This window comes from Eucalyptus grandis, chromosome 8 (genome assembly GCF_016545825.1).
Source record: "Eucalyptus grandis isolate ANBG69807.140 chromosome 8, ASM1654582v1, whole genome shotgun sequence".
NCBI classification, from domain to species: Eukaryota; Viridiplantae; Streptophyta; class Magnoliopsida; order Myrtales; family Myrtaceae; genus Eucalyptus; species Eucalyptus grandis.
Window position 1 is genome coordinate 31,970,298 of NC_052619.1, and position 24,349 is coordinate 31,994,646.

Genomic DNA, 24,349 nt, shown 5'->3' on the forward strand with positions numbered 1-24,349 from the left:
TGTCTAGGATACTACCAAAAGAACAGCATCGAAAATATGAATGCAAACTTTTGTTAATGCTTGTTTAGTATAATAAAATACACACGAGACACGCACGTAAATAACCGGTGAAGAATGGCAGCAATAACGACGACGGCAATGGCTACCGCGAAAGCCAAAGCTTCATGAGTTCTTCCAATGTGGCCGGTGGAGGCGGCGATGACGTAGATCAGCAAGGATAAAAAGAAAGGAGAGTGCTCATCAAGGACAGAAATTGGCGAATCGTGATCAGTGAAATTGAAGAGAGAGAGAGAGGGAGAGAAGAGGAGTGAAGATCGTGCAACCTGCCTTTTAACTTTACCATTTTGGTTGAAAGTAGATTCATAATAGACCCACTGAAACCTATTCTTTTGGGTTTCATTTTGACCCATATTTCAAATTTGAGGTGATCTATCTATAAACTACTTTACTCGCAAAGGCCTCACCACAAGTAGAGCAGGTGAGGGGCTTGCTTGCCCTAACCTGCCCGATGATGGTGCCATGATCGCCAACAAGGAGCGGTGGTGGCTGACACTTACCCTCACCTAGATCTGCCGAGGGAAAATAGTCCATGGCTCTTGTTGACAAAGGGCCGAGCTTGCAATCGCAACCACATCAAGTGACCAATAGTGGTGATCATCATTGACAGTATTGACAACCATTGTCGAGATGGCTTTGACGGTTTCTCTTCAACATTAGATTATGGTTTTTTTTTTTTTCGTTCTTTCTTTTTATTTAAAGTTTGTTACTTGATGATTTATTACCTTTATTAAATTAGTATCTAACTTCACTGAACACTATCTTGAATTGAATATAGCTTCATCCATTGAAACATGTGATTTTTTCTACAAAATATAACATACAAGAACTATAGGTTTTTTTTTTTTTTTTTCAAATTAACCTTAGTCTTTCTCTCCTAGTCATTTTCCTAGCGACCAAACCCAATCTTAGTATATCTATAAAATATGTGGAGAATTGGCGTAGTTCTTTTGGCTCGAAAAAGGAGCGGTAAGAGGTGACCAATGATGGCAATAACTGTTGGGCTTTAACCTAAGAGTTTGACACTTGTGACCAAATATTCGATTTACGAAGCTTAGAATTCTTTAGTGCGTAACGTCTAGATGGCAACCCATCACCGCAACCTCACCACAGCAACCTCACCACAGTACAAGTTAAAAAAATCACATCAACCCATCGTCACACTAATTTGATTTACATATTTCAATAGTGCAGATATACTAGACCTCTTCATCTTATTCAGGGAGCACTCTATATTCAAGGTAAGACTAGATGAAAGATACGAGAACTATTTTGCCGGTTTTGAATCCCACAATGAAATATCTTTCACCAAGTGTTATATTTTGGCTTTTATTAAAGAAAACTCAAGTTCTGTGTTAGCTTTGGATAGAGAGGGTCAAATGCGAACAAGATTATATCTATTATATGATTCTGAATTTAAAGAAGTTGCTTAATATGCTAAACATGAGCTTTATTCCGACAATAGTCAATATCAAAATCTAATCAACAGTGCCATCTCCCTTAAATATAATAATCAAAGCCCATTAAATTTAAAGTGGTTTATACACTATCGAAGATGATTTGACAACACTAGATATTAACAAAAGCATCCGGAAATCTAATCGATGATGCTGAATAATGGTGACAACATCTAGTAAATACTACTCCTAGATGAGTATGAGGACACAATTCCACTACTGGATAGTGGGTTAGCTTTGGAATTTAATCAACAACTAAGCTAGACTTAGTAGAGATAAAAGTAAGATAAAGTAATTTTGTGTGTTGTTCGAAAGGGGTCTTCTGTTAGATTGCTTATGGTATTTATAGGTTAATTTGATAACCGTCGATGCTCTATTGCTTCCTCCTCAAGAGCCACTCCATGTTCTATGTTGAACCACCTTATCCACATTTGGTTACTTTCTTACTTGTTCGACAATACTTGCACGGCTTGTCCAACAAGTATTAATTGCTCATCTTGAGTTTGGTGCCCTTTCAACCGTTCCCACTTGAATTTGCTGTCAATGTTATATCTTCAATAGTGCCTCTTGGCTTCGACACATGACAACCAACTGCTTCATCATAAAATTATGTATCTTTGCTTGTAGTCCATTGAAATCTAGCCTAAGGATTCTCAAAATCCTTGCCTATGACCACTATGGGCTGGGCCAATGTAAATCACAACCCACATGCGCCAACGGAGGTGATTTTAAAGGTTTCTACCCTAGTGACCAGCATGTGATTGCTGGGATATTTTTAGGCATCAACATTATCAAAATAATTATATGAATGGCACACATAACATGTATTGTTTGAAGTCTATGGACATGACTAAATCCATCGAACAAGTAGGTTGGGTCAAATGGTCCAACCCAAATAGACTTATTTAATATGTTTTTCTAGTGACTCTTACTTGAACCATACCCATATCCATACCCATACCTTGACTCAACTCATATTACTAAAATACTTCCACATTTAATCAAAATCTCGGAACACTCATGCCCAAATTAAGGTGAGAATGCGAGGTGAGTGAGTGCAAAATCAAATGAGGACGAGAGAGAATGAAAAGTGAGTCATAGAGGTTGGTTGGGTCAAAGTAAGTTGTAAATTCATTTATGATTCATTCAACACCCATATTATATTGGGCTTTATTGTTCTAAACTCATTTATGACCCATTTACTAAATATAACTAACTCTTATAACCATAGAGCCCATTATATAAGGGTTAAGAGAAGGGTTTATAACCATTTTGATAGATCTAGACATGACATTCTCAAACTGTCCATGAAGGATCATGAGGTGTTCATTGCGTAAATCAGTTCACAAATTCAACCATTCATGTAGAAACGGTTTCACTGGTATCATGAATATCCATCCATCACTTTTTGTCAATCTCATTTGCAGCGAATATGGCTCAAAATCAGCTGAACTTGAATTTTATACACAATAAGAAGATGGTCGACAATCGTTCAACTTACTTTGATTACAACAGATATGAACTGATGAATACAGAATGCTTCTGAGTAGAGCACAAGAGACAAAAAGACCGGACATTTAATCCAACCTGATGAGAGAAATTCCAATTTGTCTTTCTGAGGAAGACTCATTTCCACTGCAATTAGAGTGCAAGGAAGAGGCTTCATTGAAAAGTTATACCTCTAAAAAAAGATCCTTGAAAAAAATTGACTAAAAGTTTCCTATACAGCTTGTGGGTAAAATTTTAACATGGCCAAACACGTCGACCATGCGAAAAAGAAGAAGGAAAAACCCACTAGCAAAATAGAAACTCTTGGTCAAAACTAGACATTTCGTGCGCAAACTGGTGGTCTGGTGAAGAGAGACTCCAAGGTTTTCCCTTACAAGGTCCAAAATACACTATACTGGGGAAAAAAGAGTAGCCAACTCCCGAATGACGAAAGGAAAAATTAGAAAAGACTTTTAAAAATGAAAGAATGAAGACGATGTTGATAGATCATGCAATCTTGAGAAGAGTTTGGCGTAGATTGCTGACGATATCCTCAACTTTCGTGCAGAATCCAGCATTCATCTGAAAGGAAAAAAGGTTTCCGTTAATGAAAATTAAATTATTTTAGCCCGAACTTAATTCTCGGGAACAAAAGGTTACGTTAAGGAAAATGAACGATGATAAAGGTAATGCAGAATTCTTTCAATTAACTAATTTGCAAAATGCCCCCTCCACTTCACCTAGACAAAGACCAGATTGATTTGAACTACTCAAACCAATTTAATTGAAACTTCGAACCAACAGTGATTTCGTTAATACGCTGAAATATATGGTTTAAATATATTAGTTTGTAAGTATGTGCTTGTTTTGGAAACTTAAGCAAAAGTGTGAGCTTTTCTTGTCTATAATTATACCCTTGAAAGAAATAAGAGGAATGATGCAAGAACTTGAACTTACCTGAGCTACAATTGTCATATCGAGTATGGAACTCCCAAAAGGCAACACATTGCTGTTGAGAATAGATAGATTTAACTTCTCTATTTCGCTAAGTATTTCTGTTGTATATCCTTTTCGCTTCTCATGATGGATTCGGAAAAGGACATATTTATCCAAGACTCTAGCTTCAACCTCAGGGAGCTGTTGCTCAAATTGGTTATAGAAGTTATTGTCTAATGACTCATCATAGTTTGCTGAGACTTGAGACTTCTTTACAATCACAGCTGATTCCACGGTCTTGTTTGCTACCTCTGCCTCGAGTTTCTTGACGCGTTCTTGAAGCTGCTTCGTGTACTTGATTGCATCGCCAAGGATCGATGCTTTGTCCATCTGAAAAGCACAACAACACACAAAAATTGATTTGAGTATTGTGGTCGAGTAGCTACACCTTTCAAATTTGTCAATCTTGTAACTTTAAGGAAAACTAGTTATTTAATCTTGTTCATGATTTGGCCAAGGCAAACAAATCTTGTTCATTCTAGCTTTAATTGTTTCCTATGGGAGAGAAATACCGGGTAACGAACCAAAAGATCCACTCGACAGTATGACATGGAAGTGTAAGCTATCGTAAGCAAGTTAATAATGGATAGAGATATCTATAATTTGAATGGTAATCAATACTTATAGGAAAGTGAGACTCCTAGCGTACACCTCTTTCCTGTGTAAACATGTGAAGTGCGATTCAATGAGATGATCTTATGCAAGAAATGAAGTACTGTTCTATTGACAGTTTCATTAGATGTGGGGAAAATTGTGTTGTTGATATGATTGGATCTCTGAATTAAGATTCTTGGAAACCCAACTTTAGGGAATTCACAACAATGGCAAGTAACAATGAATCGGGACAAACAATTAATTACTGATTTCAAAATCATCTTTATTTTCACAGTGCGATAATCAGATTTCCTAAATTTGTGCCTCAACATTTTGATCATTGACATATATTCAATGTTGATAAGTTTTTGTTATGACACACCTCTAATGTTATGAAAAAAAAAATATATTCTTAGCAATAGGGAATTTTTTCAAAATAAAGAATGAAAAGAAGTACATCGAAGAAGATTTACCTTTTTAAGGCCAGGAATGATAGCAGAGAGAGCAATAAAGCTCTGACTAAGCTTCTGGCGCCGCTTCCTCTCTGCAATCACGTGTTCTTTTGTATGTACAGTTGGTCTACTCATTGCCCCAACTCTCTTCATCTCCTTTTGACAATCTTGGAGCTCACAAACACCTTCACAAATAAATTAAAAAAAGACCATTTTCAACTATACCATCATACAGCATACTACCTCAGATCTCAATCTTGCATCTAAATATACAAAAGATGTGCGAAGTAAGTACCGTAAAAATTTTGTGATTCAGGTGGGGACAAATCCGGGCTCCCAAAAGATATCAACTGGGGACTAGATGATGGTGAGGACGTCGCTGTTCTTGGGGCTTTGTATGTTTCGGGTGAGCAGGCGTTGCTCCAGATATCGGTCTTTGGCTTCTTCATCGGCCTCTCAATGGCTGCTGGAGCAGCTTCTACCAGCGGATCCATGGGACATTGCATCGTTTCTGGAACAAATGGTGCGCAAGGAGGGTACATTTCTGAAGAGAAAAGATTGAAGTCGAAATCGTCGAGAGGGAAATCGAAGGAGTTCATCATTTGTTGAGGGTGATACATATGATGAAAAGGATCTTCTGTTACCTGTGAAATCAAATACGAATTAGATCTTGTCAAGTCAACATAAAAATTGATAGGCTTACGAGGAAAATCAAATGCTTACTATCTCAGGGAAGAATTTGGGTGACAAGATCTCCATTGAAGCACTCTCTGGGATTCCTAAAAAGTATGAGCTTTCTACCTTCTTTTTTCTATAGATTTGGGTTGATGCGAAAGCTCACCAGTGTGATTTAGAACCTAAGATAGAATGCAAAAATTTCATCAGGAGAGTACGGTGGATCTATGACAGATGAAAGTCAGGCATGGAAAGTTCTCTTTTGTGCCCTTTTCCTTTCCCTTGTCGATGAACAATGAATTCAAATATGATTGAAGAACGAAAGACCAGAGGGACATGACATGAACCATGAGTCAGAAATCTCACCAGGAGCAGAGGGATGAGTGACAGCTTTGCCTTTTCAGAACTGGGCATGAGGAGGAACAGGTGCCTTTACTTATAGAAGAACCGAACGCGGTCTTCACACACCAGTGGGGAAGCAAGGCTTTCGCACGTGCCAGGCGTGTTAGCCTCCCTCTCTCTCTGTCCCACTTTGTTCAGCCATCACGCCTAGGGTTTTATCTTTTTCCTTCGGTCAACTTTAGCCCTCTCTCTCTCTCTCTCTCTCTCTCTCTCTACAATTTTAATATTCGGAATAATCCTCTGATGATTCCCATATCAACGTCTGGAGAAGAAAGAAAGAAAAAGCGGAAAAGAAACCCTTGTTTAACGTCTAAAATGGTCGGTCATGTCATATTTGTTTTTTTTTCCCACTAAAATATTATGCAAAGAAAATTTCGTCATGTGCTCGTGTCATAATCGAAATAAACGTTTACTTTTTTTTTTGCGTAAGAAATTTATTTCAAAGATCTTGAACATTTTTCTTGGTCGGTGAAAAAGACACTTTATTCAAACTTGTTACCATTATTTCAAGATATTATCGGTGATATTTTCTGACGATTCAAAAATGGATTTATATTTAAATAAACTGTATAAACAAACAATAGGGTTTACTAGAGAGGTTAATCTGTCTCTAAATCTTGAAATGATCTGTCCAAACATTAGTTTTTTGCTCAAAACCAAAAGCAAATTTTCATATAGCTAGGAGATGTAATATTTTTAATATCTACTTTCATGCCTATTTTATGTTCGACATCTATTATCATCCTTATGTTCAACATCTATACTAGTGTGTAATTGAAGAGGGTCTCTTATTTTCAAGGGATCTCCTTTATTATTTTCCCCCAGGTATTCTTAATTACTTATTTTACCAATATTATGTCCATAGAAAAATGCTTCAATAAATTATTATATCTTAACTTTCACTTGTTTTAATATTAAAATTGGATAACGTCTATCCTAAAACAATGTTTCTAATTCAAATATTGAATATCTTTCTCTTTCCACTTATACATTATTTTCAATAAATTTTCTGTTATTTTATTATTCAAGCATTTCAAACAAAAAACAAAAGTGATTTCGTTTAATTTTTGAAATGCCAATTTCTTACATGGCGCAACAAGTGAGTACATTCAATAATATTTTATAAAGCAAAGATGACTTCATACATTTGAAGGATCTCAATCATTGTTTATAACTATCCTCAATTACTAACTATATGGACATGTATATATGTAATTCCATTGTATTTTGTATCTTTAGGAACAATTTCTTTTCCATTATATGTTGATTCAAAATTTTCTAAGAAATAATTTTACTTAATCTTTTAAATATCAATTTCGTGCATGCGCACAATGTGTATGTATGTACGAATTTGCTACAAGGTATGTGTACATCTAATGTACAAATGTCAGTGATTCTCTCATTAAAAACTAAAAAGTAACTTCACAAATCGAAAGGATTGCAGATGATGAAAGACGCGGGTTCTTGGAACGCGTCTCTAAACCCACGTTTTACCTGTTTCCTGCCGTATTTTATAATTCATTGACTGGTGATGGTGCTATTGGGAAAATATAATTAAAAATGGATAAATTAAATGATTTGAGCACGAGGAAAATGTGGAGTCAAAACCCCGAAGGTTCTGCCCCATTTCCTGTACGGACTGTAGGTTTGGTTGGACCTGGACTAGACAGGGCAAAATGCAGCTGCAGCCCACTAAGCTGTTCGTTGTCGAGCCCCACTGAATTTTTAAATATTTAGATTAATCCTCGATCTACTAAGTTTATTGTTAAAGATTTATAGGTGGTCGTACCAAAAAAAAAAAAAAATGATCCATTGACGCCTGATAAAAACTTATCATATCACTAAATATCTCAATTTTATAAATGGATTTATACACCAACTTGAATGTATTATTTCATGTTTGATATGTCGAGTGGAATATAATAAGAATTCTGACATTTTTGTTTGGAAAATTGTGGGAATTAATTGAGATAAAAAATTTCGTATTTGATTGTGGAAAAACATTTGTTAGAATGGTCTAGAATGGGAGTTTTCTAATAAATTACAATATGATACTTGCTACAAAGCTTATTTAAAACAATGTAATTGTGATTTAGATTATAATACAAAAATATATATATTATAGTTTTTTATTAATAAAATTATTAAACTTAATATACATAATTAACTTAATGAAGTATACATAATTATCATTTATTCTTAATTCTATAAGATATTATAATTTGTGATTAATTAATATATGAAATTATGTTATTACGTTCCTTAATTATAAATAAACGTATATAAATGATTGAAATATAAAAATACCATAGTTAATAATTTTAAATGATCGTTTGTCAATAGGCAAAAATTATTTTATAAATAATTAACTATAGTCTATATGAATTATAGTAATCTAAAAATTATTTGTCGTGAAGAATAGGCAGGAATCATGAATTCATTGTTGACTGTGTTTATTCATCTTGTAAATAGTATGGACTCCTTATGAGATTTTTGGAACAAAAACTTGAGATTCAATATGTCACTTTTAAATTTTACTTTATACTATAGAAGTTGGTCCAATCATGTCCATCTATAACCCAACATGCCAATGAATGGGAACGGCCTCATTTCCATTTCAATGCTTTCATTCCTGAAAACCAAAAAAATGAAATCAGTAGGAGATTTGCAAAGATGAGGTTGGATTGAAAAGCAATTGGTCAAACAATTGGAAAGAACATGTGCCACGATGGGACACATGTCAAGAGCACTAAAAGGACCTTTTGCATTGACCAAGGTTTTCTTGCATTCACAAGGGCTCCACTTTTCTTTGAAGACATGGAGGTCAAGAAAGAAATATGTGAAAGTGCTTTGTTCTCTAATAATTTGTCGCTGGTTTGACTACCAAAAGATAGCATCTAATATGTGAATGCATATTTTTGGTACGGATTGTTTACTATTAGAAAAAAAAGCACCCGAGACACGCCCCTAAGTACCATTTAAAAAAAAAAAAAAAATTTTTCACATTTTTAACCAAAGTTACTAAATATTTATTATCATATCGATAATAACTTTATACTTTAGATGAAATGATTGAATTGCATAAAAAGTGAGAGAAATAGTGTAAGCGAGAGCATAAATTGATCAAAGGAATATTTTACTGAATTTTGAAAAGGGTTGGTTAAGAACAGCGATCCTACGAATTATGAGGTAATTTTATATTTTTAATTTGCCCAGTCTAAAGAGTCCACATATTAGAATTAATTGACCATCTAAATTTAGCCATATTACCTAACTTAACCGGTTTTTGGCCAACATGCTCTCACACTTTTGAAATATTCACTCGTGCGCTCAAACCTAATTGCCAAACTCTCCTCACAGAGAGAGATGTGAAACACATATTCGATTCACGCCGTGGTAACTACGATGCAAACCATTTGAGCTTTGGAGGTCGCCCAATGTTAGGCAACCTTCAATCTTGGTCATGGGTTATTGGAGGCCAAATACATACTTCTGATATCAATGGTGAACTAAGATTAGTGATGATGATCTTCATCGATATACACAAGAGAGAACATGTCATCCTTGAAAGACTTTATCGATTCATAAAATGCACAACGCACATATGGTATGTGAGTGATAATGGGTGGAAATTCCTAATGGAACCTTTCATTCCATTATCTCGCCATGACCATACCTTATGAGAGGTATTTGTATGAGGTTGTCATACCGTCCATTCTCAAAATTTGAGTAGTGGCATAACTATTGAGTATAAGGTTTTACACCCTCACAACTTTCAAAACTTATCAAACAACTTTGGCGGAAAAGCTCGCCCAAAGTAAAAAGAAAAACTATGATGTCTATTGTCATTGCAGCATTTGGCTCAGTAAACTTAAATAGTTCCTTTGAACTCGGCCAATCCATGTTTCAAGTAAGAGTCCTTGTAAAACTAATAGATAAACTTAAAAGGTGAACTCGCCTCCAATCCAAAAGATGGCCAGAGATAGTGAAAAATGGCGACAATCACAACAGTTCGAATTTAATTTCAACATTGCACAACAAATTTCAAAATGTCATCTCAACCAAACTGTAACCCCAAGTCAACTTCTACAAAATCTCACAATTCTCTAAAACACAATTTCATAGCTTAATAACCTTTAGAATTAATACAATAACCTAAAACCCGAACTGAATTGATCCAATCATATACATCTGTTAATTGTGTTTTTTTTCTTTTCCCTCATAAACAGTATGGACTTCTTATGAGATTTTTCGAACGAAAGCTTGGAATTCAATATGTATGTCACTTTAATTTATAATAAAAGTTGATCCAATCATGTCCATTCGTAACCCAACACACCAATAAATGGGAACGGTCTCATTTCAATTTCAACGCTTTCATTCCCGACAACCAAACGATGTAATCAATATGAGATCTGAAAGATTAGGTTGGATTGAAAAGCCATCGATCTTATCATGTGTAGGCCATTTGTCAAGCAATTGGAAAGAACATATGCCACGCCGGACACATGTCGAGCACTAAAGGACTTTTGCAGTGACCAAGGTTTTCTTGCATTCACAAAGGGCTCCACGCTTCTTTGAAGACATGGAAGTCAAGAGAGAAATAGGTGGAAATGCTTTGTTCTTCTAATAATTTGTCGAACTCTAAAAAATGTGAATGCATACTTTTGCTAAAGTTCTTTTTTTTTGGGGGTCAAAATACTTTTGCTGAAGTTTATTTAGTATAAAAAAAAAAGGAGACACGCATCTAAGTAACCATTAAAAAAAAAAAAAAAAACTGCTTTCACATTTTTTACCAAAGTTACTCCATATTTAGTATATTATCGATAATGACTTTATACTTTAGATGAAATGATTGAATTGCATTAAAAGTGAGTGAAACGGTGTAAAGGAGAGCATAAATCGATTAAAGGAATACTTTTCTTAAGGAATGTGAATTTTGGAAAGGGTTGGTTAAGAATAGTGAATTTTGGGGGTCAAAATACTTTTGCTGAAGTTTATTTAGTATAAAAAAAAAAGGAGACACGCATCTAAGTAACCATTAAAAAAAAAAAAACTGCTTTCACATTTTTTACCAAAGTTACTCCATATTTAGTATATTATCGATAATGACTTTATACTTTAGATGAAATGATTGAATTGCATTAAAAGTGAGTGAAACGGTGTAAAGAAGAGCATAAATCGATTAAAGGAATACTTTTCTTAAGGAATGTGAATTTTGGAAAGGGTTGGTTAAGAATAGTGATCCTACGAATTTATGAGGTAAATTTACATTTTTAATTTACCCAGTCTAAATAGTCCATATATTAGAATTAATCAAAGCATACAAATTTAGTCATATTACCTAGCTTAACCTGACTTTTGAAATATTCTCTTGAGCACTCAAATCCTAATTGTCAAAGTACAGAGAGAGAGGTCTAAATAGTCAACATATTAGAATTAATGAAAGCATCCAAATTTAGCCATATTACCTAACTTAACCTGACTTATGAAATCTTCTCTCGAGCCCTCAAACCCTAAAAACCCTAATTGTCAAAGTAGAGAGAGAGAGAGAGAGATCATGTTGTCCTAAAAGATGCACAATCCATGCATAATATGTGAGTAATAATAGGTAGAAAGTCCTAATGAAACCTTTCGTATCACTATTGCTATGACCATGCCTTATACCATGCATGATATGTGAGTAATAACGGGTAGAAAGTTCTAGTGAAAACTTTTATACCACTATCTTGCTATCACCTTACCTTATGATAGGTACTTGTTTGAGGTTGTCATGACATCTATTCTCGAAATTTGAGTAGTGACTTGATTGTTAAACATAACTAATCAAAAAACTTTGGTGGAAAAGCTCACCCAAAGCAACAAAACTACAAATGTCTGATGTATTGTGCCAAATGGTGCATCGAACTAAACAGTTCCTTTGAATTTTGCTTCAAGTTGGTCATGAGTCCTTGGAAAATTAAGTAGACACTTTTAAAAGGCGAACTTGCCTCCAACTCAAAAAAAAAATAAAAAAAAAGCCAGAGATAGGTGAAAATTAGTGCCAATCGCAATTGTTCAAATTTGATTTGGACGGTGCACAACAAAATTTCAGTCCCACAACGCTAAAGTTTCTTTACAACACGATTTTGTAGTTCAATGACCTTTAGAATAGATCCAGCAACCTAAAACCCGAACTGAATTGAAATTAATCCGGCGCGTTGAGTTCCGTCCCCTATGAGCTTGAGCCAAAGACCAATCTCTCCCTCGCGCGGTTTGCTTCTCTTTTCTGTTTTCCCCATCTTCTTTCTCTCTCGCTTCTCTACTCCTCTTTCCAGGTTAAACCAGCTGCAACAATTATACATAGGCTGAAGTTGGAGTTAGTTTTTTGGGGCTTCAAGATGTTAGCTCCATGGGCGTAAGAGATGAGAGCTGGGTTTCTTGGGTCCATATCCTTTTCTCTTGAGCCCATTTGTTCCATCACAGACGGTGTGAAAGAAATAAAAATACAAAAATGTCGTGATTTCATGGAGACAGCAAGGGCAACAAGCCTTTGGGAGCTAAAAGAGGAAAATAAAAAGGAATTCCGTTGCCGGGACTTGAACCCGGGTCTCTCGGGTGAGAGCCGAGTATCCTAACCAACTAGACTACAACGGATTTGTTTGTAATTCTGATAATATTTTTATTTATTCTTTAAATAATAAAGAATCTTTTTGAGCCAGATTTCTGCACATGTCACCGTAGAGGCGAATTTGTGTTACTATAGAAGATGCTCATCTGGGATCATGTTACAAAATGAGATGTATTTTGAGCCCATATTTTTGTGTCGTGTTTAGTTTCACTTGAAGAATTTTTTTTTCTTCCGATAAAGGTAATTATATAAATAGGGAAATGCAAAATACACATCAATCGGCTCCAAGAACTTTCACTCATACTACGAACATGCAAGATGAGTGGAAGGGAGCTCACTTGAAGAATTTTTTGCTAGTATAGTGGTCTTGAAATTAACAAGATAGGTAATACACGAGATAAAAGAGGAGTTAGGGTTCTCTACAGCTCCAAGATTGCTTTGTATTCAAAATGAACACACAAGTTCATTGTATTCATTGTTCTTCTACAAGGTTGCATCCAATCTCAAAAAGTTCTATTTGCTTTTAGTGAATAATAAACCTGATCTATAGTTTGTATATGTGGAAGGTGCTTACTTATTTATGCATGATCGGAAAAACCCTTATCAATCCATAAAATGCACAATCTTACACATGATATGTGAATAATAATGGGTGGAAAGTCTTAATGAAACCTTGCATCTTGCTATCTCACCATGACCATGCCATATGAGAGGCGTTTGTTTGAGGTTGTCATGGCATCTATTCTAAAAATTTGAGAAATGACATGGCTATTAATCATAAGGTTTTATTCCCAAAACTTCCAAAACTCATCAAACAACCTTAGTGGAAAGCTTGCTCAAAGCAAAAAGCTATGATTGTTAGTTGTACTGCAGCAACTTTAGTGTCGAATTCAAACGGTTCCTTTGAACTTTACTAACCCCCATTTCAAGTGGGTCTATAGTTCTTGGAAAAATAAGTAGACATACTTAAAAGGCAAACTCTACTCTAATCCAAAAGATGGCTTGAGATAAGCGCCAAACACAATATTCGAATTTGATTTCAAGAGTTCGCAATAAAATTTCAAAATGTCACATTAGTTTTGTTATAACCCCTAGTCAACTTTCATAAAATCTCATAATTTCACTACATTCTAAAATTTCTTTACAATATGATTTCATAGCTCAATAACCTTTAAAATCAGTCTAGGAACCTAAAATCCAAACTAAATTGCTTGAACTGAATTGAAAGTGCAGCTTAACTAATAAAATTTCATCAAACCAAATAAAGTAATGATTCAAATTCTTGTTGAGCGCCTTGAAATGACATTAATCCAACGCAATGAGTTATCCTTATGATGATATGAAAGGAAAATACAACAATGACCTATGAATATTAAGGCTTTTGCACTCGCCAAATGCAAAGAATCACGGTCAAGTCCGATAAATAGGAAAAACATAATCCGACACAACGAGTTGTCCTTCTGATGACATGAAAGGAAAATACAACAATGACCTATGAATATTAAAACTTTTGCACTTGACAAACGCAAAGAATCACGCTCAATTCCAATAAAAAGGTAAAAGATAAAAAATTCCGTTGCCGGGACTTGAACCCGGGTCTCTCGGGTGAGAGCCGAGTATCCTAACCAACTAGACTACAACGGATTTTTCTGGTGGACTAACATTCTTTATATTTATCTACTTTTTATGAAATTTCTCTCAATCTTCACAGCAAGTTCCTCCGACTTATTCGAGAGAGAGGGAGAGCGAGCGGTGAGAAGCCGGGGTCATAAAGCATCTAACTCGTCAGCCATCTTCTTTCACCCGTGAATAAATTTTCTATCTCACGTTTGAGTTAGATTTTCTGCATTTGTCGCTAAGAGGAGAACGAGGGTTACTATAGAAGATGCAAAGAAGATGCTTATCTGGGCAACAACGGTGAGTTGTATTCATAATCTTGGATCATGTTTAGTTCCACTTGAAGATTTTCTTGCCAGTGGAATGGTCTTGAAATTTACAATATTTGTAGGTGTGGAAGGTGCTTACTCGCTCACACATCCTTCGCAAAACAATGACAAAGATATGTGGTTAGATCGACTAAGCAATTCAAGAAAGTCCTCAAGGTAAAGAATCCCGGTGGTAAGAAAAACTTCAAGAAAGGTGAGTGGTCTACCGCGGGTCAAACAAAAATAGATGAGCTTAAATGTAGATACAGGAAAAGAACCAGAATAGATGGCCAAATTAGAGTCTCTAAGCATGATTTAACCACGGGTCAAGCAAGTTGAGCGGTCTACCACAGAGAAAATGAAAACTGCAAATGCAAGGATAAAGAAAGATAACCTTTTATTATCTGCAAGTGCTTAATGTTTCAATATAAATTAGGAGGATTACATTATTTTCTCACGTATTAGTATAAAATTCGAAATCGTATAAGATATCGAGAGATTGCAAAATAGGTTCCAGTGGAAATAGGGTTGACCTTGAAATCGAACTGGAAAAATAAGGTGAGTCGGGTACGGGTTTAATAGAAACATGGTAGGGTACATGGTCCAAAAAAGGAGAATTGGTTATAACATGATCGAGTACATGATCTACATCTAGACCCTACCCACCCTGGACCCAATCACCCCTAACAACAAAAGGTTTGGTGAGGACAACAAAAGCTCTGGTAAGACCTGTCAAAATGGTGGTTTGGGTCGGGTTGGGCTTGGGTCAAGTCATAAATGGTCCTATCCAAATCAACGCACTTAACCCGTTTATGATCCATTTATCGTAGTATAAAATTTTTGACCCACACCCGACTGCACTCCAAACCCGATTCATATCCGATCCATTTAACTAAACGTAAGAAAGTTTTTTATGATTTTTTTAAATGTCATTGTTAAATTAATTTTATGCAATACAAGTTTAATGGATAATTTTTATAATTTTTAAAATTTTAGTTTTAAAAAATCGAGTTTTTAATTTTTTTTTAATTTTTAATTTATAAAAATATAATTTTTAATTTTCTTTTTCTTTTCCTCTTCTTTAATCTACCGCCAACCACAACGATGGTTGACAACTGGCCATAGGAGAGCCTCAAGCTCATCGGGCTTGCCCGACAACAACGAGCTTGAGGCTCGCTAGATCGGCCTTGAGCCTTGCTTGGCTGGGCATCGGCCGTCATCGTGCTGGTCACCAGCAAGGAAGGAGGAAGAAGAAAGAAAGAAAAAAAAAAGGGAAAGGAAAAATATAAAGAAAAAGAAATTTAAAAAAAAAAAAAAAAGTTATAATTTTGATATTTATAAAAAATATTTTTATAAAGTTAAGGAGGGAAGAGAGAGATTGTGAAGCTTGGGTTGGAAATGGGTTCTAAGTCTAACTCATTTAAGACCCATTTATCTTAAAGCTTTCCATTTTAAAACTCATTTGACTAGTTTTTTCACGCATTTATGATCTAAATGGGTTATATATGGGTCTAAGACCCATTTTGATACCTCTACCAATAAGTACCCCAAAGAAGTAAGAAAAGATGGTGCACATAATAAAACAACAACCCACAACTGTTGCACTAAAACGTAATTAAAATTGATAGACAAGGTTGGAGGATATGCCTCACATGTAAAATCATTGATGGTTATTGGAGGATATGCCTCACAGGCCGTCTCGGATAACCAACTCAGCACACTACCCGGAGATTTGAAAGAAGTGGGATCATTGATGGTTATTGGAGATTAAACAACCTGGACTTTGAAAAGCAGCTCATTTCCGCCATAAATTCATCATGATCTAAGAGGTTGATATTTTCAACATACCAAAAGTCGTCAAGATGAGGACCAGTGAAGGTTTCCAGGATCGACATGCACATTCAAGAAAATCAAGAGACAAGAAGTAGCTTCATTAGCCAGGTATATTTTGTGGGTATAGAAAATTCCTAATGTCCTTTTGAAGGGCCAATATACGGTAATCTAAGATACTATTTTCTTTGATGTGCCAATTCTTGATGCAACATCTCTCAGCTCTCGTGGCAGAGAAGCGATCATGTTCGTCCTCCTTCGATCCTTTGAGAAAGGCAGTATGTTGACCCAAAACTTCATCCGCTCGAACCATCTTCGCATGCTTAACCTTTTGTTGATGGTGTACATCTGCCAGTCTCTTTTCGATCTCAGTCAATTGCTTTTCAAGAAGTGTTTCCTCCTCACCGAGATCAGCTATTTCATCTATCATAGTCCGTAAGGTGGCGTGACTTGTCCTTACGTCTTGACTGGCTTCCTCAATAGAGTGACTAGAGTTTGAATGACTTTCCTTTGAAATGGTCAGGGAAATGATCAATTCATGGTTGCGTTGATAAGTTTCCACCCCTGTAGAGAAACCATTCAGGAAATTCTGGACACTTTTCCTTGAGTTCGGGAGGTAAGGTAGAGCTGATGCTGTCTCCGCATAACTCTTCCGGAAGCCTGTCAAGGATTAGCCTATTATTCACAATCATTGGAAAGCCATCGCTCGAGAGATCGAGGAACTCAAGTAATCTCATCCTCACCCTCTCGATGATGGCTTCACGAGGGGATGGAATTTCAGAAGCTAAGTCGTTAGGATTAACAGCTAAAACTTGAGAAACTTCTTCCAACATATGCCTGGCTCTGACAAAAGAATCCGGAGAACCCTTATCACCAGCCTGATATGATTGCTGCATCAAAGAAGGAAATGATGATGGAGCGCTAGATGGATTTTCAGCAAGAGCAGAAGTTTATGGAAAACTACAAGTCGCTTCGGCAGCAGAACCAATATCTTTGCTTGGTTCACCAGAAAAGGACACCCTAAATTGACAACTTAATTGGAAGCAGATGACAGACTCGATAATGAAGCCTTCGTAACACCTAATTGAAAAAAAGATTTAATTGTGTGATAAGGTACATATAGATTGAGTAAGAGAAAGTAGGCAAACATTCCTTGCTCAGGTGCTGGAAGAACTAAGAGAGCAAGTTTAGTTGACAAAGGCTGCTGAGACATGTCAACGGGCACACTTAATGAGTCCTGGTTGTTGGTACTGATAGGCGTACCTATAGGTCAGCTAGGAATCGTGTTAATATCATATCAGAGAGATGGCCATCGATGTGTTAGGTAATACTCACCATACACTGCTAAAGGAATTAAAGATGGAACAAGTAGGGCATTCACAAAAGCAGGAGGGGAATTGCAACTTGACTCAATACTTACACCAGCACCACCAAGGGAAGCAATGGCAGGAGTAATCTGACATCTTGAGGCAAGAGAAGCACCCACGGACCCGGTGGTATCAAATCTTGCTGATGGGTCCAGACTTGCACCGATATGCGAGCTTTCTGATAAGATCAAGGAGCTTCTTTTTTCTTTCCTCCCCAAAAGTGCAATCGCATGCGCTTCTTCCGCATCTTGCAAAGCACGAAGGTCACTCAGTTGGAACCCCTTAGTGACTGGAGGAGTAAGCTTGGTTGGACGAGAATCAACTATCAAAAGCGAGAGCATATTTAGGGAAATCTAAGAGCAAGAGCAAGACAAGTAAAGCAAGACAACTACCTTTGGTTGATTTCCCTTCTGTATTCCTCTTTGAAAGTTTTAGAGAAGGCGGAGTTTGAAAAGCGATGTTGAAATATCACTTGAAAACATCCTTTCAATTTCTTTATTCGTCGAAGAATCCTGCTCCGGTGCTTTTCGATTGGATGGTTCTGTATGGTCCTTGGGATTGAAGGTCTTCTCCCCCTTTTTGTTGGCAGCTTTAAGTTTAGAATTACTACGAAGTGATTTCACTCGACTTGAAGTGGATTTAGTGCTTCTTTGTAAGGGGAGTCAAAGATTACAGAAACCCACCAAGTGGTCCATTCGGAGGTACAATCAGGAGTGGGAATACATCGATATCGGAGAAGTATCAAGTGTGCGTAATCTGGGTGATTTAGAATAACAGTTGAAAGGACTATTCTCCGAGGATTTGTATTTGTTCTTGTTCATGTAAGGAAATTCAAGAGAATATGGGATTGCCATCACCACAACTTACTTCAGACCAAATTGTCTTGCACAATACGCAGAGAGTATACTTCAAACCTGTGGTACGACTTTCCTTTCATCGATAGTCTTATAGGGAGGTCAATTGGGGCAGCACATTGAGCTGGAAATCAAAAGATTGTTTCCCAGGGAAAAGTCATAAAGAGTAGGGAAATCATGGCGAGTATAAAGAAAGAAAGAAAGAAAAATGAGGTGATTTAAAATTAATTAATTGCCGGAGGAGAAATCTGAAAGAGGAAACATTCGCCAAGACAGGCAAAGGAGAACGACTTAGAAGTCAGACAACTAATGGAATTAGGAAAATGAAGCTGGATGCCCAACTGATCACAATATGGCAAGACACGAGGTTCTTTCCAGAGCGCAAAGATGGAAAATGCACACTCTTAATAGTTCAGCACCTTAGAGCCCTCGTGGCTCATGAAAGGCCTAATTTGGTGCTCCTTATGGAAACCAAAAATAAAGAAAGCAAGGTTGATCGAGTAAGAAAGAGTTTGAACTTTAGAAACTCTAGTATCATCAATCCAGTCGGAATTGCAAGGGGTCTAATTCTTACGTGGGATGATCAAGTTCATGTGGAAATTCTGGCCAGCTATGGGGAGCTCATCGATGTCAAGTGCAAAATTCACAGCAGTGGTGATTTAATGAGAATATCCTTTTTACATGCATCTACTTCTTTCCAAGAGAGATTAAGCCTTTAGCAATTGCTCAGCTCAATTAATTCATCTAACAATCTCCCCTGGCTTTGTATGGGAGATTTTAATGAAATTCTTTATCTCTGGGAAAAGGCGGGCAAAAGAGAGGTAGATATATATAGAATGGTGGCTTTTCGTGAATTCCTAGACTCATGCTCTTCAATGGACTTGGACAGTAAGGGCTGCAAATTCACATGGACTAATAATCGAGAATGAGCTGACCTAGTGAAGAAGAGGCTAGACAGAGCATTGTGCAATTAGACATAGAATGGTGGCTTTTCGTGAATTCCTGAGCGCAGAGGTATTTGCCCTACCGGTGATAGGATCTGACCACAGCCCCTTACTTCTTACTTTGGAACCATCTCCAATGAAAAGAAAGAAAGCATTCAAATTCGAGGCATACTGGCTTGTAAAAACAGAATGTATAGAGGTAATCCAAGAGGCATGGGGGAAAATCAGCAACCACCAAGTAGATATTACTGGAAAAGTAAAGCAAGTTGTAGCCGACCTAGCTAAATGGAGTAGAAGAACATTCCAGCACGCACCTCGACAAATTGAAGCACTCAGAAGACGACTAACAGACTTGACTAATCAGGAGGAAGAGCCCTCAAATAGAGAAGAGTACAGAAATGTGGTCAGAAAAATAGAAGACCTCTGGAGACAAGAGGAGATGTATTGGTGCATGCGATCACGAATCACATGGATGAGATGGGGCGATCAAAACACAAAATTTTTCCACGCCACAACAGTTCAAAGAAGAATCATGAACAAAATCTCTATGCTACGGCTAGATGACACTACATGGAGTCGCGAGCCTATAACCATAAAGCATCATATAAGGGCCTTTTATCAAACATTATATACTACAGGGAGGAGAGGAATTATCAACCAATTCTTGATCAATGCACACAGCTAGTTACCGTTGAAATGAATGAGGGCCTAATCAAGTCTATCTCAGAAGAAAGAGTTTGAGAGGCAGTCTTCCAATTGAGAGCCACTAAAGCCCCAAGACCGGATGGACTTAATGGATTATTTTATCAAAGCCAATGGCCAGTGGTACGCGAAGACATTTTTTAAATGGTGGACTCCTTCTTCAGCCAAGGTACTCTCGATCTCGAGCTTAATAAAACCCATATCACTCTCATTCCCAAAGTAGCAAGCCCTGAAAGTATAACTCAATACAGGCCTATCAGTCTTTGCAACTTCAGTTATAAAATCATTGCCAAAGTTCTGGCCAACAGATTAAAACCCATTCTCCCGAACCTAATATCCCAAGAACAAAGTGCTTTTGTCAACGGCTGCCAAATCCAAGATAATATTTTTATAGTTCAAGAGATCCTTCACCAACTGAGGGTAATGAAACAGAAAAGACATTTTCATATAGTTCTTAAATTTGACATGCAAAAATCTTTTAATAGGGTGGAGTGGGATTTCCTATGTGATTATCTACTACAATTGGGATTCAATGAAAAATGGGTAGCCCTAATTAGACAATGCATCTCCTCAGTTTCTCGTAGTGTACAAGTAAATGAAGACCTATCCACTCCTTTTAAGCCATCCCAAGGTATCCATCAAGGAGATCCACTTTCCCCATATCTCTTCATCCTCATGGCCAATGCCCTATTAACCCTAATGAACAAAGCCATTGAAGACTAAACCATCAAAGGCATCCAACTAAACTCAACCTGCCCCACTTTGTCCCACCTCCTATTTGCTGATGATGCTATTTTCTTCCTCAAAAGTACAATTACTGAAGCACAAAACCTAACCAATATCCTTCACCGATACTGTTCTGCCTCGGGTCAAGCCATCAACCTTAACAAGGCAGGGCTTTTCTTTGGAAAGGGCTGTCCTCAACTCTTGAAATCAAACCTAGCAACTGAATTAAGAGTTCCTACCATGGAAAAACAGGTTCCTATCTTGGAATACCTTCCGATTGGGGCCAGACCAAAAAACAGATGTTCTCTTGGATCCTTGCCCGAGTAGACAAGAAATTGGAGGGCTGGAAAGAAAAACTAATCTCCAAAGCAGGGAAGGAGATACTTATCAAGACAGTGGTTTATCAAGACAGTGGTCCAAGCTTTGCCACAATACGCTATGTCTCTCTTCAAAATCCCAATCTCTATTTGTCGAGCGATAGAGCAACGGATATCAAACTTCTGGTGGAAACAAAACTCAGCCAAGAAAGGTGTTCACTGGAAGAATTAAGAATTTTTGAAAACACGAAAGGATGGTGGAGGCCTTAGTTTCAGAGATCTTATGGAATTCAACAAAGCATTGCTAGGAAAACAAGCATGGAGGTTAGCTCAAACACCAGATGCCTTATGGAGCAGGACTTTAAAGAGTTTATACTTTCCAAGAGATATTTCTGGAGTGCACAAAAAGGTTATCGCCTGTCTTAGGGATGGCAGAGCCTCTTGATGGCTAGGGAGGTGATTGAACCAGCAATTAAATGGGAGGTCGGAGATGGAGAGACTATTAGGATAAGTGAAGATCGATGGCTAACCTTGGGAAAGATTGGGGGCCCAACAAATAGAAACAATCCACAAAGAGTGGCTGAATTGATAGACCAAACAAACAGAGAATGGAATGTGCGGAAAGTGAATATGCTATTTGGTGAAGAGGTGGCTAACGAAATCTTAGCGACTCCTCTCAGTTTAACTCCAGAACCTGATAAGCTAATTTAGATGGCAAACAAATCAGGCTCCTACACAGTCAAAAGTAGCTATAATCGGCTCAAACATAAAACAGAGCATTCATCCACAACTCAACCTACTACTTCCTACCAGATTCCTAAATCATTATGGCATGAAATCTGGAAGCTCCCGATTTGCCCCAAAGTCAGATTTTTAGTCTGGAGCATGTGTAACAACGCCTTACCCACCAAAGAAAGCCTATTCAAGCGGAAGATGATACCTAACCCGAGATGTATAATCTGTCAGCAAAACCCAGAAACAGTGGAGCACCTATTTGCCTTATGCAGCTGGACAAAGGCTATTTGGTCAGACCCACAACTACAAATAAACACTTCCCCGATGAAGATTACCCGTATAGACAAATGGATTCGGGATATCCTTACCTCGGCGGCAGCACCTCAGGCCAAGGCCCTTTTTGCAGGCACACTATGGCAAATCTGGAAAGAAAGAAACGCCCTTATCTTCCAAGACCGTCGACCAAACCCCAGGTGGGCACTTGAAGATGCAACCTCCATGATGCTCTTGTACAAGAACTCGAAACCACCCATAACCACCCAGATCCGACGAACAGCAAAACCAACAAATCCCCAACCTGTAAAATCAACGTAGATAGTGCCTGGTGTTGCTCCACGATGACGGGCTCGGTAGCGAGGATTGTTCGAAATAGCAACGGTCTTCTCACCGATGGATTCATGAAGTCAATTCGTGCGACCTTAGTTCTCGTAGCCGAAACCCTAGCAGTAAGGGAGGCTTTACTCTGGTTGAACAATCGTGACAAAGAAAGCAACGCACAAATGGGTGAGTACTTCGGAAGTGAATAGGAGTTTCAGATCTCCTCAGATAATCTAGAAGCCGTGCAAAGCATCCTAGGCCAAAATGAAATTTCATGGGTGGCTTGATCCATCATTGAAGACTGCCGATTTCTCCTAAATCACGTGCCTCGCGTCAAATTGGCCCACAAGCCCAAAGGAGCCAATCGAGCAATTGACTGGGTTGCAAAGGCACACAAAGCAGCAAAACTCCCTCTCGACTGGATTACCTATCCCCGCACTCTCTTATGTTAATTTTATGTTTTGATGTTGAGATTTTGCGTTTTTCGGAGGTTGATTAAGTAATGACAGCTATATTTCCAACCAAAAAAAAAGAAGCAATCCAAGCTTGAAGAATCCAATATGAGCCAAAGAGAGCGTTAAATTATATCTCGAATTTGAGTCAATATACAATATACGATACCCATCTGTATAAAACATTTACATGCTGAGACGAGAAAGCACATCCGCGGAGCATTTAATCAGAAGTGGCGCGTGATAGGAGCCGAAAGGATCCAGCCCTAGATATCAGTTTCACGTTGGAAATGAAGGCCATGATCCATGGGTTGACTTTTGTGACCCTTCTCATTTGTCAGCATGAAATCATTATGAAGAGTGATCGTTCGAATTCTGCAACCTCATTAAATGCGTGCACATGGCCATGTGCACGCATGCCCATAGAAATTGGTGAGCACTTGCTGCTTTAGAAGCCTATCTTGTAGGCGCCGAATCCTCACTCTCTTCTTGGTCATCTTTTGTGGACTTCTTTTGTCTTTTTGTAGATAAACAAAGAAAGAGGGAAGGCAGAAGCTATTCTACTCGTGCCAGTGCATGATGGTCATACGCTCACAGGCCATCATTAATTGCATGGAGGCGCATGCTTTGAAGATCGGCACGGTGTTGACATTTCTGGAGTACAATTTTGTTTTGTTTTCTTCCCTTCCACCGATAAAAGGAGAGAGTTTCTGAGGACGAGGGAGTAGCGAGAGGAAAGAGCTCGAGAGAGAGCAAGAGGCTTGAGCTCAGAGAGGTTTGTGCAGAAGTCGAGTCCATTGAATTGAGCTGTTAAACACTGTGTATTAAGTATAAAGTAGGGTTATAAAACACTTGAGTGCATAAGTGGTTGTAATATTATAATTCTTTGATTTATAGTGAATTATTTTGCTGGCTTTTCCCGTGGACGTAAGTTTTGATATTCAGAACGAACTATGTAAATTTCTGATGTCCTTTTATTGTTCTTCGTTTTATTTCTGTAGATTTTTATAGCTTCTGACATAACTGCAATATTTCGATTCGCTTGGCTAATGAAGCATGAGTAAAACCCCTATATAAAATAGCAAGAACAAGTTAACCTAAGGCAAGTGGTGTGCCTGCTGCCAGCCTAGAATCAAAGGCCAAGAGGTCTTTCGATACTTTGAGTGTTG

The 24,349-nt window shown here is 37.4% G+C and overlaps 1 protein-coding gene, 1 long non-coding RNA gene and 2 other non-coding genes across 6 annotated transcripts; all 4 read right to left on the reverse strand.

The window, feature by feature from the left end:
• Positions 1-3,377: 3,377 nt before the first annotated feature.
• Positions 3,378-5,803, reverse strand: LOC104416932 (transcription factor bHLH18). The gene is made up of 5 exons (XM_010028265.3): positions 5,768-5,803; positions 5,340-5,688; positions 5,066-5,229; positions 3,960-4,328; positions 3,378-3,584 (listed from the first exon to the last, which is right to left on the reverse strand). The coding sequence occupies exons 1-5, from the start codon at positions 5,801-5,803 to the stop codon at positions 3,510-3,512; spliced, it is 993 nt and encodes a 330-aa protein (XP_010026567.3). The 3' UTR covers positions 3,378-3,509.
• A 6,881-nt stretch (positions 5,804-12,684) lies between these two features.
• TRNAE-CUC lies at positions 12,685-12,757 on the reverse strand. The gene has a single exon. It is a non-coding gene; the product is annotated as a tRNA-Glu (tRNA).
• Positions 12,758-14,302: 1,545 nt separating this feature from the next.
• TRNAE-CUC lies at positions 14,303-14,375 on the reverse strand. Its single transcript has one exon. It is a non-coding gene; the product is annotated as a tRNA-Glu (tRNA).
• Positions 14,376-16,438: 2,063 nt separating this feature from the next.
• LOC120286583 lies at positions 16,439-22,992 on the reverse strand. Of its 3 annotated transcripts, XR_005545226.1 has the most exons (5): positions 22,500-22,984; positions 18,246-18,831; positions 17,907-18,175; positions 17,230-17,376; positions 16,439-17,146 (listed from the first exon to the last, which is right to left on the reverse strand). It is a non-coding gene; the product is annotated as an uncharacterized LOC120286583 (long non-coding RNA). The 3 variants fall into 3 exon arrangements; XR_005545225.1 differs by having other exon boundaries at positions 17,230-17,749; positions 18,246-22,992; XR_005545224.1 differs by having other exon boundaries at positions 18,246-22,983.
• Between the last annotated feature and the right edge of the window lie 1,357 nt (positions 22,993-24,349).

What these genes read in the sequence shown, in the direction of transcription:
- LOC104416932 (XM_010028265.3), bottom strand. Translation starts at nt 5,803, where the DNA reads ATGGAGATCTTGTCACCCAAATTCTTCCCTGAGATA. An exon ending in TGAATCACAAAATTTTTACG is followed by an intron (nt 5,230 to 5,339) that starts GTACTTACTTCG and finishes TTATTTGTGAAG; the next exon opens with GTGTTTGTGAGCTCCAAGAT. An exon ending in ATATGACAATTGTAGCTCAG is followed by an intron (nt 3,585 to 3,959) that starts GTAAGTTCAAGT and finishes TTTTCCTTTCAG; the next exon opens with ATGAATGCTGGATTCTGCAC.